This window comes from Helianthus annuus, chromosome 15 (genome assembly GCF_002127325.2).
Source record: "Helianthus annuus cultivar XRQ/B chromosome 15, HanXRQr2.0-SUNRISE, whole genome shotgun sequence".
Taxonomy (NCBI): domain Eukaryota; kingdom Viridiplantae; phylum Streptophyta; class Magnoliopsida; order Asterales; family Asteraceae; genus Helianthus; species Helianthus annuus.
In genome coordinates, this window is record NC_035447.2 from 168,271,538 (window position 1) to 168,288,112 (window position 16,575).

The 16,575-nt window shown below is 35.2% G+C and overlaps 1 protein-coding gene and 1 long non-coding RNA gene across 3 annotated transcripts; one reads left to right on the forward strand and one right to left on the reverse strand.

Annotated features, from left to right (window-relative positions):
- The first annotated feature begins 7,813 nt into the window (after positions 1–7,813).
- Positions 7,814–8,455, forward strand: LOC110912936. Its single transcript, XR_004880304.1, has 5 exons — positions 7,814–7,852; positions 7,930–7,984; positions 8,058–8,193; positions 8,287–8,316; positions 8,408–8,455. It is a non-coding gene; the product is annotated as an uncharacterized LOC110912936 (long non-coding RNA).
- A 3,898-nt stretch (positions 8,456–12,353) lies between these two features.
- LOC110910853 (heavy metal-associated isoprenylated plant protein 39) lies at positions 12,354–13,123 on the reverse strand. 2 transcript variants are annotated; one of them, XM_022155434.2, is made up of 3 exons: positions 12,988–13,123; positions 12,796–12,874; positions 12,354–12,706 (listed from the first exon to the last, which is right to left on the reverse strand). In XM_022155434.2, exons 1-3 carry the CDS (start codon positions 12,994–12,996, stop codon positions 12,456–12,458), a joined length of 339 nt encoding a protein of 112 aa, XP_022011126.1. In that variant the 5' UTR covers positions 12,997–13,123; the 3' UTR covers positions 12,354–12,455. The 2 variants fall into 2 exon arrangements, with proteins under 2 accessions (XP_022011126.1, XP_022011127.1); XM_022155435.2 differs by having other exon boundaries at positions 12,796–12,871; positions 12,988–13,078.
- Between the last annotated feature and the right edge of the window lie 3,452 nt (positions 13,124–16,575).

Consider the following 16,575-nt stretch of genomic DNA (forward strand, 5'->3'; position numbering starts at 1 on the left):
ATAGGAACCATTGTAATCGCTCTTATGCTGTAATTTATAACTATGGGTCATTTCCTAAAACCTGAATGAACTCACTCAGTATTTCCCCGCTGACAAAACCTTTTCAAACATGTTTCAGGTGATATGTTGTGAGCAAAGAAAGAGAAGTGCCGTGAAGCACTCCCAGCTTAGAAAAGTGGCTCATTGTAAATAAATAAAAGAAACATGTTTTGAAAATAAAGATTTCCCGGAGAAATCACATTATTGTAAATTAGGGGATTTTATCCCTCAGTTATAAAACGGGCAGTTTTAATTATTAAAAGATCCTGTTTTAAAAAGACTTCCCCTGTCGCCTAAAATTTAAATACCACAGGATTTCTGTCCCGCGGCTCCTGAAACGGGTCAAACCGGGTCGGGGGCCATGACAGATTATGCTACAATCAATGGTCACCCCACCTCCGACGAACTGGAAGTGTTTCAACCAAACAAGAATCGCCTCCGAAACTCTCTCCAACCAAACCCCCACCTTCGGCAAACTGGACGGGTTTCAGATCGTCGATTTGGTTTGAGAATAAGGTTAGGTTCTCAGATCTAATTCTATCCCTATTTGATTTGGATATTAGGAGTTGATTAAATTGGTTCTATTTTGTTTTAATTGGATCTAGATGTTAGGGTTTGTGAAGGAAGAAGAAAATGATGGTGGGCAGTTGAATTATGGAGAGAGAGATATTGATTGTGATAATGTTTAGAGAGTGAGAGAGATGATATATAACATTTTATATTTTTAAGATGATTTCTTTTTAAAAAAGGGTAAAAAGACAATTATACCCTCATGTGCCTTGGTAAAAAGACTAAATTACCCGTGAGTGATTAGATTTAACTTAAAAAACTAACTGGGGTAGGCCTAAAGGACAAAACGTGTATGATTTGAAAACATAAAGTACAAAACTTGTCAATTTTAAACATAAAGGACAGCGCCTGAAAATGGGTATAAAGATAAAGGACAATCCTTGAAATTCACTCTAAGTTAGATTAGATGATGTTTATGCTTACCGGTAGTGGTTTAAGATAACGTTCCGTCACATCTATACCACGTATATTATTGACTTTAACTAATTTTTTTAATTATTATCTTATAGTTTAACTAATAATTAAATAAAAGATAGCAAATGCTTGATTGGTGCATTGGGGGAGGGGCCCACCTCTTTCTCCCTTTTGCGCCCGTTAATGGGTTACCTTTAACGTCCCGCTTTAATGCCTGTCGGACGGTGTTTTGGGGCATCAACGAACGACGTGGCTAGGACGTCAGACCACAACGCCCAACCTTAATCATGGTATGCGTATGAAGTTAAGTTGAAGTTTAATATTAAATGAGCTATAATAATGGTTCGTGAGTGGTTTGGCTAATTATTAGCGCATGTTTGGTTGTTTAGAATTCATGGGAATTCAGTGGAATTTAAATTTAAGAGTTAAATGTTATTTTAGTTCAAGTGGTTTGGACCATTTTATCAGTTTAGTCTAAAGGTTTCATTTTTCACCTGTGAGTCCAAAAAAGTTTCACCGTTGCCATTTTAGTCCACTGGATTAACTTCATTCATTTTTTCTGTTAATGAGAAGGGCAATTTGATCATTTTATATGGCCGAATTACCCTTCTAGTTAACATAATTACATATAAAATGATCGAATTGCTTCTCGTTAACATAAAAAATGGATGAAGTTAACTCAGTGGACTAAAATGGCAACGCTGAAACATTTTTGGACCCACAGACGAAAAATGAAACCTTTGGACTAAATTGGCAAAATGGTCCAAACCACAGGAACTAAAATGGCATTTAACTCTAAATTTAATTTTCATTCATTTGCATTTTTTATTGAGTAAGGGGTTGTTTGTTTACCTCTTAATGAAGCTCTTAATGGTTCAGACCTCTTACTGGTTCAACACTTAATGGTTCAGATTGTTTGTTTCACGAGCAGATGTCTGAATGGTTCAGACATTTGTCTTTGAATGGTTAAGATTTATACAGAGTCTGAATGGTTAAGACCTCTAATTTGAATTGGTCAGACATTTGCCTCTGAACGGTTAAGCATTATACAGGCTCTTACTGGTTCAGACATCTTACTGATTCAACACTTAACCATTCAGATGTTGCCAAACAGCCCCTAAGATAATGAGTTAGAATTGAAATTAATTCAAACCACATCCTTCAACTAGCAGTATTCAGAATCCCTCAATACTCAACCACATCCTTCAATTAGCAGTATTCAGAATCCCTCAATACTCCATGGTTCTTCCGTTCTTATTGAACGATTACATCATCGTTACCAATATATAGAGACAATCGTCCGTTTCAAAGCTTTTAAATGAAATCAGACTCCATTAAACGAATCTAGAAACCAATTCACATCAAAGACGATTAAGGTGAATGGAGGTGAAAGCAGATCGATTGAGAATCTGCTTAAAGTTGGTCCTTTATATTGAAGTTTTAGTAAAGAGTCTTTCATTCGATTGGGGTTTCGCGGATTCCTCGGATTGAGTTTTGTAGAAGAACGTAACCTACTTGAGTGAAGGAAAGACACACATAAAGACGGAGAGGAGGGAAACCTCGGAGGGTGCATATATATTTATGAGTTATGACCCGTTACGGTCAACCTGGACTAGTCAAACCCATATTTTAATAATATGGTACATATTATTTTAGAATATTCTCATGGAAAGTATAGATAAAATAATATATGCCAAATCTCCAATATATTAGGAAAAGCTGCATGATCTCCTAGATACGGGCCTAATCCTAATGTAACCCTAATCTCTAAAAAAGGGAAACCCTAAAACCACCTAACAGTATTACCCAAGGTAAGATCGCCTACTCTCTCTCTCTCTCTCTCATACTTTACTCTCTAAAAACCTAGACTTATTCTCACACCGAAGGGTTGTCTTTAACCGAGCCGGTTTTTTTGTGGGGAAAACCATTTTTTATAAAATTGGTTCGGTTCAATTTAAAACCGGTTTATGCCAAAAAAAAAACGGTTTTTAACCGGTTTCAACGATCAATGATACTGACTAGTCCACAAACCGCCGGTTCGGTTCGGGTTGGAACCGGTTTTTAAAATAACCGGTTTAGTTTTTTTTTCGGTTTCGATCCTAAAACCGGATTTTTTTGTACGCCTCAACCCGTTATGACCGTGTAACCCATTTTTTACAACCCGATGAACACCTATACAACTTGATTGTTACTTACCAATCCGTCAACCTGTTTGACACATGTAGACAAAGGGTTAAAATGGATCATGTTTTTTTTGGGTAAAGGGTTACCCCGGTGAATTTAATATATCATCAAAAAACAAAACAGGGTGTGACAAGAATTGGCACACACTACTAGACTTGGCATACCAAGACTAGGCAGTCCAAAAACAAACACAACCAACTACAGAAACAACCCAGAACAACAAAACCAAAAACGGCCACAACTAAACTAGACAACTCAAGAATATCAGGAATATTTGGGTTTAAATAGTCACATGTTAGATTTACCCTTCCATTAAGTACATTGTAAAGAATATGTAATTACCATGTGTAATTAATGTAGTTAAAAATTTAGCATTATGGGTGTTGTCACCCGTTAACAACCCCAACGCTAGCCACGTTGGGCCAGCCGCGAGGGCGAACACCAGAATGGCCTGCCGCGAAGGCGAGCATACTAGCCTGGGGTGAGTGTGATCATGGTAATTTTTTTACCGTTTGGAGTGGGGCCACTCATTTGACCGTAGCAGAATTTAAAAAAAAAATCAATTATTTAATTTTAACCTATTTAAACCCAAAATCTCTTTAAAATAATACCCACTTTCACCATTCTCTCATCTCACATTTTATAAAAATATTTTCTTTCTTTTTTTTTACAAAAGTCACGATAAATTCCGATTTGTCTGCCTCGAAAGCTTACCAGGTGAGGTGACGTTAGAAAGCGATAGAGACGACGAGTACGAAACAGAGATCGAGCATAACATGAGCGAAATGCCACCGGTTTCTCGCAACTTCTTTATTCCAGAAACACATGACCATCCGGATCAAATTCAAAAAAATAAAAGTACTCAAAGGGGAACCAAGAAAACCGGAAGAGGTGGAACGTCCGAATCGAGACATGTCACGACTCCTTGGACGAAAGATGAGAAAATTGCATTGCGTCGGGCTTGGATTGAAATATCGGAGGATCGACGTGCGGGTATACTTTCTCAATATTTTTTCTTGCGTCCACTATTTTATATACTTTTATTATATATTGTTCGTGTATACCTTTTATATATGTTGTTCTTATACACTTTTATGGTTTTTAAAGTTTTTTTTATAAATTTTATGTTATGTAGCGGACTATCAAGCTGCAAGAGTTTTTTTTATCAAAAATTACAAGGGATTAATTTTTTATGTTTGTTCTTTAAAAAAAAAAATTGTTTTATGTTTTCTTTATTAAGTTGTATGTTCTATGTATTAATTTATAAAAGAGTTATAGATTCCAGTGGTACAATAATTACACACTTGATCCCGGTAGTTGTAATTTTTGCACCCAGGTGATCCTTATCACTAACTTATGTTAAATTTCTCAGTTAAGTATTGTTAAATAACTATAATACCCTTTCCACCACCATTGAACACCCACCACGACCATCTTCCTTCCTCCACCACTGAACACCCGCCTCCACCGTTTCCCCTCCACCACCGGACACCCACCACCACCACTAAACACCCACATATAACCTTCAATTCAACCAGATCAAAACCCACATATAACATTCCCTGCTTTCTAAACATTCTTTTCTCTTTTTTTTTTCAAAACCCTAGAATTTATCATATCTCTCTCTCTTTGCTCACACTAAATCAAACATTTACATCCATTTTCAATTACCGATTGCTCAGTCACCGCAATCGTCATGCCTAGGAGGTTCAAAGGTTGTTGATTGTTGTTCAAGGTTGTTGTTGGTGGGGGTACGTTTGGGGTTGGTGGCCTCTGTATTTTAAACTCAGATCCCACAAGGTATGTTTTTTTCTTGATTGTTTTAAACCCAGAAAAGTTGAAGCTTGCGCCTTTGATGAGAATTCTTCCATTTTTGCACTAAGGTGCTGGGTTTATGGTGGAGAAGGAGGCGGTGGGTTGAAGGTGATGATGGAGGTGGTGGTAGGTTGAAGGTGGAGGTGATGGTGGTGGGTGGTGAAAGGAGGAAGAAGACAGGGCCCATTGTTTTTTTTAATATTTTTCAAGTGTGTATGTTTTTTAGTTTAAGGGTAATATAGTCATTTAACACATACTTAACTGAAATATTTTATATAAGTTAGTGTAAGGATCACCTGTGTGCAAAAATTACAACCACCGGGATAAAGTGTGTAATTATTGAACCACTGGGACAAAGTTTGTAATATTTGCAAACCACAGAGACCAACCAGGCATTTAACTTTTTATAAAATTTATGTTTTTAATTTCTACTTGTTTTTTTTACGTCACGCGTTACGGCGAAACCGAACAAATGATAATGTAAAACAAACGTAATTTTGAAATAAAACATGCTGGCAAACCATTAGAACGGTTTAGTTTATCATTGTACCGTTTTATGATACCAAATAAATACTTTATTTTGAGTACAACTTCGTTTTTAACAAAACTTATAACAGAATCTCTGAGAAAAATCAAGCACAACTACGTACTTAAGTTTTAGAAAAAGTTATAAACGTAAATTGTTAAAGAAGTATTAAATTAATTGATAAATTAATATATGTTTTAAAAAAAGAAAAAAATATTAAAAATATGGTAAAGGAAATATTGTATGCTTTTAAAAAAGAAAAAAAAGTTAAAAATATATTATTAAAAGTAAATATAATAATAAAGTATTGTAATATATTAAATAAAAAATAATAAAAAACTATATATTTTATAAAAATAAATTTACTATTTATCGTACCTAGTAAACAATATATATATATATATATATATATATATATATATAAATGATTATTATATTTATTTAAAAAAAAACTCGTTCAATTCGCTCGTTCACCTAGATCACAACATGGTGATAAAGCTTGAACAATGACTTTATCAAGTGCCCAGTTATCTATTATCTATATTAAAACAATACATTTTATTGCCACTTGGCATAATTTTAATCCACTAATTGCCACCTGGCAATTTAATACTCCTCTCAATATTGATTTGAGCGGCAATATACATCTTCTATGTAAATCCCGCTTTTCACTTTGGTTGTAACGCTTAGACACCTCTTCATCCGCCTTCTCTTTTGTCACCAACAATTGAAAACCCTAATTTGGTTCACAGTCAATCAACCTACGTGATTGAGACCTTCCTTATTTTCCTCTATTTTGTTTCAACGTTGTCAAAAGAAACCTTAAATGGTGCCTCACAATTTTTCGAATTGAACGCAAGCTGCGTACCCGTTATTACTGCTTTCTCTTCCAATCTTAGGGTTCCTCCTGCGTTCTTCAAATAAGGTACGGATCATGAATCAAATTTCTATAATAAAATCTCAGTTTCACATCCAATTTCCAAAGGTTCGTTTCGATTTAGGGTTGGCCGATTGTCACCGGTAAGGTTGATTTATCATTGTCATCATTTAAACATAGACATGTGAATAATCTTCGATTTTGTGTGTTTTTAGGGTTTTGCTGATATTATTTATGTAGGCCTAGGTATGTGTTTGGGTAATTCCTGTAACTAATTGTAGAGTTATATCTGCTTTGAAGTCTTTGTTTTTGTATTTTTTTAGGGTTACATTGCCTGATGGGACTGTGAAGGAGCGGAAGAAGTGGGAAACAACTCCGTCGATATAGCGAAGGAGTTATCGAAGAGTTTGGCTTCAAATGCTTCGATTTCTCAGGTGGATGGTGTGTTGTGGGACATGTCGATGTCTTTGGAAGGTGATTGTCAGCTCAATATTTTCACTTTTGATATCAATGAGGGTTGTGATACGTTTCGTCGTTTTGGCATTCGAGTGCTAAAATTCTCGGGCATGTGAATTTAGGGGCTCCTTTATCATTGCTCTCCTTCTTCTGTCCTCTTTTGTCTTTCTTCAAGGTTCACATCCTCATTTTTAATTTCCTTTACCCTGAATATGAATGAAATTACCAAACCGAGTTTGTGTTTCTGAATTTATTTCAATCTGGTTAAAGAAGTTCATAGATTTTGGCTCTATTTTCTTTTTTTTAGTAGCTACTGCTTTAGTTAATATCACATAATAAATCATGGACATGCCTTTGTTCTTGATTGTGAGTTGATATTGATTATTGCTCTTTTTTTTTTCAATTTAAAAGCCTCTTAAATTTGTTTCACCTACAATTTTAATCCTTGAGGAGTGTGGTACTATTTTCTTACGGGATCAATGCAACAGGCTTTATGGTTATAGTGGAAACAGAGGAACAATTAGAAATGTCCTTTTCAAGACCATGGGATCCTTCCCTTAAGGGAAAACTTGCTCAAAATCCTTCTCTTCGCATGCTTTAGTTAGGCTAAAGGGTATGGGGAGCCTCATCCCCAAGGGGATGGGCCGCCACATCAGCGCCACGTAGGATCGGCTTGGAGGGGATGAACCTAGAGGGTGGGGGATGAACCCCTTTATATACATCTATACATATATATATATATATGTATGTATAGATGTGTGTGTGTGTTAGGAGAGAGGAAAGTAGGTCCGTCTCCTCCGGCTGTGGGGAGCCGCTTTTGCCGAGCCGAGCCTAGGGGGGCGGTGTGGGGGACCGGCGCCGGTTCTAGCCGGGCCTCAGCCGGCTCCCATACCCTTTAGTCTTATTCTTTCTCAATATCTTATTCTTTGTATGCAGATGGAAATGATTTATCAACTGCTATCGGCAAGAAAGTACTATTTTTCTAATTTATCATTTATATTATTTATTTTTGAAATAGTTTGATACTTGCTTTTGAGCGAGAATGCAGGATGTAGATTGGAGAGAAAGATGGCTTTTCAACACATTCTCTTTTCTAAAAAAGGGTATGCTGCTAATGTTCATCTAGCAACTGTTATTCAATGCAATCTTATATTTTCTTTTGTCTGTATAATTTAGGTTATTGATGTCATCGAGGCAAACACAGATGATTTCGGACCTTTGAGTCTTGATTCATCTTGAAAAAAACCTCTTAGCTTCTTGAAAATTTACCGAGCAAAAACATGTGATCAATAATAATTCCAGTCACGCTGAGGTTAGTATAAAGTTATAACAATAGGCTCTTAGTGCTTATAATTTTTTTGTTGTGCAAAAATAACTGATCCTATTTTTTTCTACTGGATAATAGAACTGATGCGCCTGAAAATTAGCGAGGACGGTAAAATTTTAATCTCGACTCTTTTAAGGAGCATAGTAACATATACCCCTTACATGATGATTAAATTTACAACTTTCTACCATTGTTGTAGAAATGAGAGATAAAAGGTGTGAAACTCGATTTAGTGAAAAACGATAACAATGTCATCATAAAGCTTGAAAATGCTGCCATCGAATGATCAAAGTCATTTGACTCTGCTATTCTTGGAAAGTACATTATATTGGAGAAAAGAGAATGATAATGAGAACATTGACACAGCTATATGATTGGTCTGGGATCAAATGATTATGGCTAGGGTTTATACGAGCATTGCAACAATGAATAACAAACAAGACACAATTAGCATATGAACTGCAAAGTCAACCTAAAGAAAGTCAACGTGCTTTGGGAGAGGCTACTGCAAATGCTGATCTTAATCACAGGTTAGTAGGTGCCTATAATTTCAAGGATGAACTTTAGTTATATGTAATTAATAACTGGTCAAACTAATAAATAAAGTTTTTTTAGCTCACACAAAAATCAATCAAAATATACTCTTTACAACCTCCTAACGTGCTATATTTTAAAAGATGTGATTCTTGTGTATTGAAACTTATTAGCTCAGACCCTGATTACTTTTATTTGAAAATGGAATTGGAATAGGAATCTGTATCTTTTTGTTGATGCATAAATCATAATAGCTTTGAAAGGCTAATGAATGATAAGTTAACACATGTTGCTATCATGTGCGTTTAACCCTGCTTGCTTTGTCGAGCTCTCATGAAAAGAATTGATTTCTAATATGGAATTGATATAAGGTTATCTTTGCCACCCCTAATTATCTCTTTTGTTGAATAGCATTTGATTTTAGTGGTGCATAAACCTATAATTTAGTGTCTCACACCATCATTAAAGGAGTATTGTATTTGTATATCATAATGAGCTAACTTTTCTATTATAACCAAAATCAACTCATTTGATCTGTTTACTTTTCTGACTGTTTACTTATATTAAAACTAATAACATTAAATGTATATGTGACTTTATCACTCTTACCGTCTAGATACCTAAATATGTATGAATTTATGATTTATTTATACATTTATGGTTAAAGACTTTGACTAAAAGTATACATCTTTTTACACACATTTTTACCATTTCCCACCCATATAGAACTTCGTAAAGATCTTGAAATTATGTTGTGTTTGTAGCAAGTAACTAAGAGGGTTAATGTAGGGATGGGCATTTGGTACGAGGTACCGGTACCCATTTTTCCCGTTCTCGATACGGCCGGTACCAGTATTTACCGGTAAAACACCAGTACCGTGCCTGTATTGAACCGGTATATTTGATACAGATATATTTGGTACCGGTACCAATTTTTCCTATTTTTCGGTACTGGTACTTTTAGTACCAAACGGATACCATGCCCATCTCTAGGTTGATGTTTGTGTGGAAGATGAAATCGTTAACTATCTTAACCGGTGTGATGGCCGTAGAGATCTGCATGCACGTTTGGTTGGAGCGCGAAAATGGGATGTTTGCATCAAGTAAGTTTCCGTATATCATTTTGCATATCACGATTGCCTAATTTATGTAGACCAAATTGACATGTTGACTGATCATGAGTCTCAAGTATACGAAATTTTTTTTATAGATCACTATAAATAAGATTTAAAAATAAAAAACTAGCTAGAAGTAAAAGTTATTCTAAAAAACACTAATTTAAAAAAAAAAATCCAAAGTGAGGAGACGATGGTTAGAGAGAAGCTGAAGTGTCGATAAAGCAACGTGGGGTTAACTATTTGTAGTGGGTTGGGTGTCTTGCATCGAGTTGGGACTTCTTAACATATGGTGTGTGTGGGGGGGTGGGGGGGTGGGGGGGGGGAGGGGTCAGTATTAATAAACTCTATGTTATTAATTAGTCCCCTCCTAACAAAGTGTCTTTGAATAAAAATGGATGGTCGGTTTTACCTTTGAGTAACTATGTTGACATGGTTTCCAAGATGGAATTTGCAGGGATAAAGTTTTTTTAGATGATCAAAGGAAGGAGCTACGAGCAATGGAAAGGATATAAAATCTTGGATAGATATTCGGTCGAGTTACGAGCCGTCACAAGTGATCTTCCCGAACCTATTCAAGCTGGTGAAAATAAGTTATGTTTGGTTAAAGATAGCACACCATGAAATTATTGTAAAAAATGAGATAAAATGGATGTGGTCTTATGATACAACAATTTCTGAATTCGGGGCAACGTACCATTGTGTTGTAACTATCATGAGGGATTCTTAACAATGTTTTACGGGTCGTGTGTCCTTTTCATCATAATAGGTTTTTTTTTGTATGTTGATTAAAGTAGTAATGATATAGGTTTTGTGATGCCACCTCACACTTAATTTGGATTTTCTTGTGACGCTGCAGGACTTACTATTCACTTACAATATTACAGTCAATAGATTAGAGAAAATGAAAATGGTACTTGGAAATTCTGCTTCAAATTTTGGTCTCAAGTAGCTTCCCGTGGTTTTTTACCCTTGAAATTTTGTAGTTTATCATCTTTCTCACAATCCCGTTTCATTAGGCCTAGGTGTGTGTTTGGGTAATCATGAATTTATATGATGCATAAACCCTGAAAGTTTATAGTCTTAGCTTCATAGATTTAATGAAACCTAGTGCATGAATGCTTGCTTATGACTAGGTAAGCCCTCATTATATTTTAGAAATAATATAAACTATTGAGTTCTTGAATGATCAGTTTTAGGTATAAATATCTTACCCAATTGATGCTAGCAGGCTAAGATGCTAAAAACGATTCCTTTTAATGTTTAGCAACCCTTATGCCCTTCATATTGTGACATACAACTATGCTAATCTTTAATGTTCAACTTGCACCATGATCTAGCGATTTAGTGATTTGTGATTTTCATGTAATCATTTATCTATAATTTTTAGTTTAGTATAATTTTTATACGTTTATACGTTTATATTGAAAGGTTATTTTATTATAAAGTTCATCTCAATACCAGTAAATATTATATGTTTGTGTTAAGCCATCCGCGAAACTCGCGGGTTCTTAAACTAGTACCATATGAAGCAACATTACTAGATGAATTCGGGATGCTCACTTTGGCTCACCTGACCACAACGAATAATCTTAGAGCATAACAAGGGTTATTTTAACAATAAAGTAAAATAAAATAAAATAAATTATTCATTAAATATATTTGACTTTATGCATGGATCATGTTGTCATGGATAGTCAAATAAGTCAACATCCGAATTAAACTGAAGTGGAGAAATCAGTGGACATGGATACTTATTTAATAATTTTGTAATTACTTGTATATGTCATATTAGATCTACTTGGCCATTTGGTGGCCATATTTCATCATGCTCCACCACCACGTTTCATAAATATAAATTCCAAAAAAGTTCGAATCTTTTGGTGAAAAATCGACCAATGCCGCTCAAAATTTTGGGTTGTTTAATACTTTTTCTTGTCTTTATAAATACTTATCTCGATACTACATATATCGTATATACATACATGTGATGCTTCTTTACCCTTTGTACGTCTTGTACTAAAACGCCATTGGAGTGTAGACAAGGCTCAACCTCATGGGCATTGGCAAAGCTTTATTCGGGCTGGGACATCGATTTTTCGGAGTGTTTATTTTACTGAAAATTTCTAAAGTTTTTTTAGTGTAAAATATTGGATTTTTAAGAGTCTGACCCCGATCGATCTGGATTTTGAAAGTCCGATCCTCATTGAGTTTTTGTTTAAGCTCCGCTACTCCTCACGGGCCTTCTAATATGTTGTTCATTGTTTCACAACCCCGTTCCAAGCTCTAGAAGACGCACAACACCATCGAGACAACTCCAAATCACAAATGTCTCGCCTTTCTGCACTTCTGCATATTATCTAGTCTAAATACGTAGATTTTTGTAGCAACGCATTAAAAATTACAACTAAGTACAACGATTATAAAAAACAATCAAGATATGGTTTTATTTGGTAATAGAGTTGGTTGGATGCTTGCAAATGAATTCTAAATACGTTGATATGAAGTTCATCATCCACATTTTATAACAAATTTATTTGATTTTAGAACACAAAATAGATGATTACAAATAAAAATTATAAAAAAAAGGAAACTAAATTATTTCTTCTCTTCTTTTTTTTCTTCCTTTTTCTCCTCTTTCTTTTCTTCTTTTGGCTCTTCTTTCTTCTCTTCTTTTTTCTCCTCTTTCTTTTCTTCTTTCTTCTCCGGTTCTGGTTCTTTCGCCGGTCCGACCGATACTATCTCCACCTTACCTACTTTCTTCAGCCTTTTCGCCACCTTCACCGCGTCCATATCCCCTATCACCGTCAGTTTCTGCTCGTTCAAATCAGCCGCTATTGCATCCACACCTGAAAAATACATCTTTCCATCTCAATTCTCTTAAAATTTACACGTAAAGTTATCCGATCGAACCCCGTTTAACCGAGCATTCAATTACCATGTATATCAGCAGCCGCTTGAAATGCTTTTTTCCTAGTTTTATCATCAATCATGGTAAGAACTTTGAGGACCACCTTCTATTCATCATGATGGATAACATGTATAAACATGCAGAAATAAATTATTAGAAAAAGGGAATAAATAATAATAATAAAATGTTTGAAATTTGAAAAAAAAAAAATGTGATTACCTGAGCCATGTGAAGAGGGTGGAGAACAAAGTGGGATTTTGATTGAATTTGATGATAAGGAAGAAATGAAATTGAAATGCTTCAATTTGTTATATATATTTTAATTTTGGTGATTTATATTGTTGGTACCACATATCTATTATCTAGTCATGTTGCATTGTACAAGGGTGAGCTTTAAAACTTGTACCTTGTGCTTTATTAGTAGTACTTCTAGTTCAAATTTGGTTGCTAACTTGCTATGACGTAGGTCATGTTTTAGAAGTATATATGGATGTTCACATTAATCTTGATAACACATTCCCTTTGTGGGTGTCAATTTTAGGATCGAATACGGCCCATACCCGTATTTGGATCTTATCGAAAAAGAAAACGTATCTATCACGTGAGTTTATTTGTTTTTTTAACCGAATTGTGTAAGATTAGTGAGCAAAAAATAGGCCTTTGAAAATCAGATCGGACACGCTAGTCTGACCAGTTATATAGAAATTATAAGGGGGAATTTATGAAAATGGCCAAGAATCATGTTGATTTACCAAATTGGCCATCTCATGCGTCGGAGGAGCAGCGCATCACCGATTACGAGACACCTTTTGCGTCTGCAGGGCTCATTCATGCGTCTTTAAATATAGAAGTGCCACGTGTCTCAATGGGATGCGTCTTCACGCCGTTTTATGAGTCACGGACGCATGGGATGAGTCACTGACGCATTGGACCCAAAAAAACACATGGGATGAATCACGGACGTATAGGATGAGTCACGGACGCAATGGACATTGGGATGAGTCACGAGCGCATGGAATGCCTCAAATCTCGCTAAAAGTAAATTTTATGAGTCACAGACGCATGGGATGAGTCACGGACGCATGGGATGTGTCGGCAACGCATGGGATGAGTCACGGACGTATGGGACGCATGGATGTCATTGAGACACGTGTTATTTCTATATTTAAGGACGCATGAATGAGCCTGCAGACGCAAAAGGTGTCTCGTAATCGGTGATACGCTGCTCCTCCGACGCATGAGATGGTCAATTTGGTAAGTCAACATAATTCTTGGCCATTTTCGTAAATTCCTGAATTATAAGTGTTGTCAGATTAGTTACAAGCTAATAGACTTAACACACATGAACCAACTGGTTTAAAACAAACGTATGTAATCAGTTGAAAATTATCGATGTTTTGTTCAATTAACTATAGGGATGGTTTTTAAAATTGTAACTTTAAATAACATATCATTGTATTTTTTCTTTTGTTAACAAGTAAATTTAAACCATGTACAACGGTTTATAAGTATTTTTGGGAAGAATATTAAATAGATTTGTTATTATAAGTTTATTGAGCACAAATTAATATTTTATTTTTAGTTATGTAACATCAAATAGTTCAGAAAGAACTAGTAATAAGACCCGCGTGGGTACTTCGCAAATATCGAACAGATTAGTCCAAGCATTTGAAAACGCACGTTTTGACGTATCCGATTGAACTCAATGTATCCTATAGTTGCATTGTGATTGGATCAAAACGTAACATAAATCGAATTTATATTGTACAACCAGAACGTATTATACACTACCCGACTAACTCGAATTTATATCGTCAAGCCAAAAACTCTCGAGGGGGTCAAAGTGACATTTACAAAGTTCATAAAAAGTTAAGTGGTTAAAAATTGCATTTCCTAAACTTAAGGGCTATAAAAGGGTAAAGATAAAATTGGTAAAGTTTTGAGGTAAGAAGGAAACTATAACAAAGTTGGGGCGGAAAAGGAAACTACCGCAAAGTTGGGGTGTCAAAAGCAAACTATTTGTAAATGGAGTAGTAGTTTAGGGACTAAATTTTTCATTTTATGAAACTTTGAAAGTACAAAATCAAGGGGCTAAAATTATAACATCGTTAAAGTATGGGGGAGGCAAAGCCCACGGGGTTTCCACTGAATTTGTCTTTTAAGTTACAGTATAAGGGTATAAGGAGTGGTTAAACACTTTCAATAGGTAAACTTTCAAATCTACCAATCAAACAGTGTCACGTCATTTTACCTATTATGTTTACTAATTGCTCAAAAACATTGGTGGTGGTTAGACACTTTGAAATGGGTAAACTATTTAAAAAAAATAAAAAATGTGTGATTGGTTGAGAAGGCATGGACCCCACCACACACCCCCTCTCTCTCCCCTTCCCTCCCTTCACCGAGTCGGTGATCCTTCACCAAATTTCACCCCATTTCAGTAAACATTCAAGCGGCAAAAGGTTGGCGGTGGTTAAGATGCGGTGCCGAGTAGGTTTACCGCACACACTCCGGACACCCTAACATAATATAATGTGTGCAACTATGCATAAATTTGTCACGAGGTGATTTTGTCGGTGAGTTTGGAGATAAGAAGATTCTTTTTTATTGTTCCTAAAATTAAAGGTTGGATACAAGTGGTCCTAAAATTAAAGGTTGGATGCAAATGGTCAAGAAACTATATATGATTAATGATTGTGATGTTAAGAGTTATTTGATATTACTGATTGTGATGGGAAGAGTTATTTGATTAAAAAATGTTTAAGGATCTTTATTATTGTTAAAAATATTTTTATATTATAAGAGTTTTGTCTACTAATAAATCAAATATATTGCGAAAACAAACCAGAAGAAAAGGTTTTTAATTTTATGACCATCTTTTATGTAAAAGCATAATCTTATAGGATGTTAATACTCAAAAAAAAATAAAAAAAAATAAAAAATTGATTAAGACTGTTATGTGTTGTGGCTGAAGCCACAACCCGCATTCATCCTTTAATATTGTAACACATGGCGCTGACTAGACCGTCTACTCATCATCTTGCTTACTCGCCTCCTCCCCCTTGAGCCTGTTGTGATAACTTGACAAATAGCGCCTCAAAACACCCCTAAATAAGCCCAGTTGCGCCTTCTGTCCCCCCCCCCCCCTCCCCCCTCGCTCATTTAACTTTAATCGAACACGAAAACCTAGTCGAACGATTTTTTGTGTTCACGTTCGTTCTTTAACAATACGCTCATGTTGGTTTATGTTTATCGTTAAAATTCTAAAACGAACATAAGCAAACACAAATGAACGTATAAAGAAAACATAAACAAACATAATTAAAAAAGAACACAAATAAACAAACATACAAAACCCAAATCTTATGGATATATTAGCCTCCACTTGGTTTAAGCGTTCCTATTACAATTCTTAATGAATAAGGGATACTCTTGCATAGAAGGTGTCTTTCTATCGGTTGCGGATTTAGAAAATTCTTATAGATGCAACGTTTTAAAAAAATGGTAACAAAATCGAAAAAACGTTAAATTTTTCCAAAATTTACAATATCGCCGAGAGTGTCAAGAAAAAGCGGAGGCTACCTCTATTTACAAGCTATATCCGCCCCTGTTATCTACATAATTGTGGTGAGATGACACATAAAATATGAAATATAAAGCTAACTTTAAGAAGTTATAAAAGATAGGGTGAGGATCAAATAGAAAGTTTATTTTGGCTAGGAAGTATAGGAAGCAATAAAATTATGACATGTCGCAAAATTTAAAATAAAGAGAAAGGGTATTTTAGTGTCGTATCCTTTCTTCTTC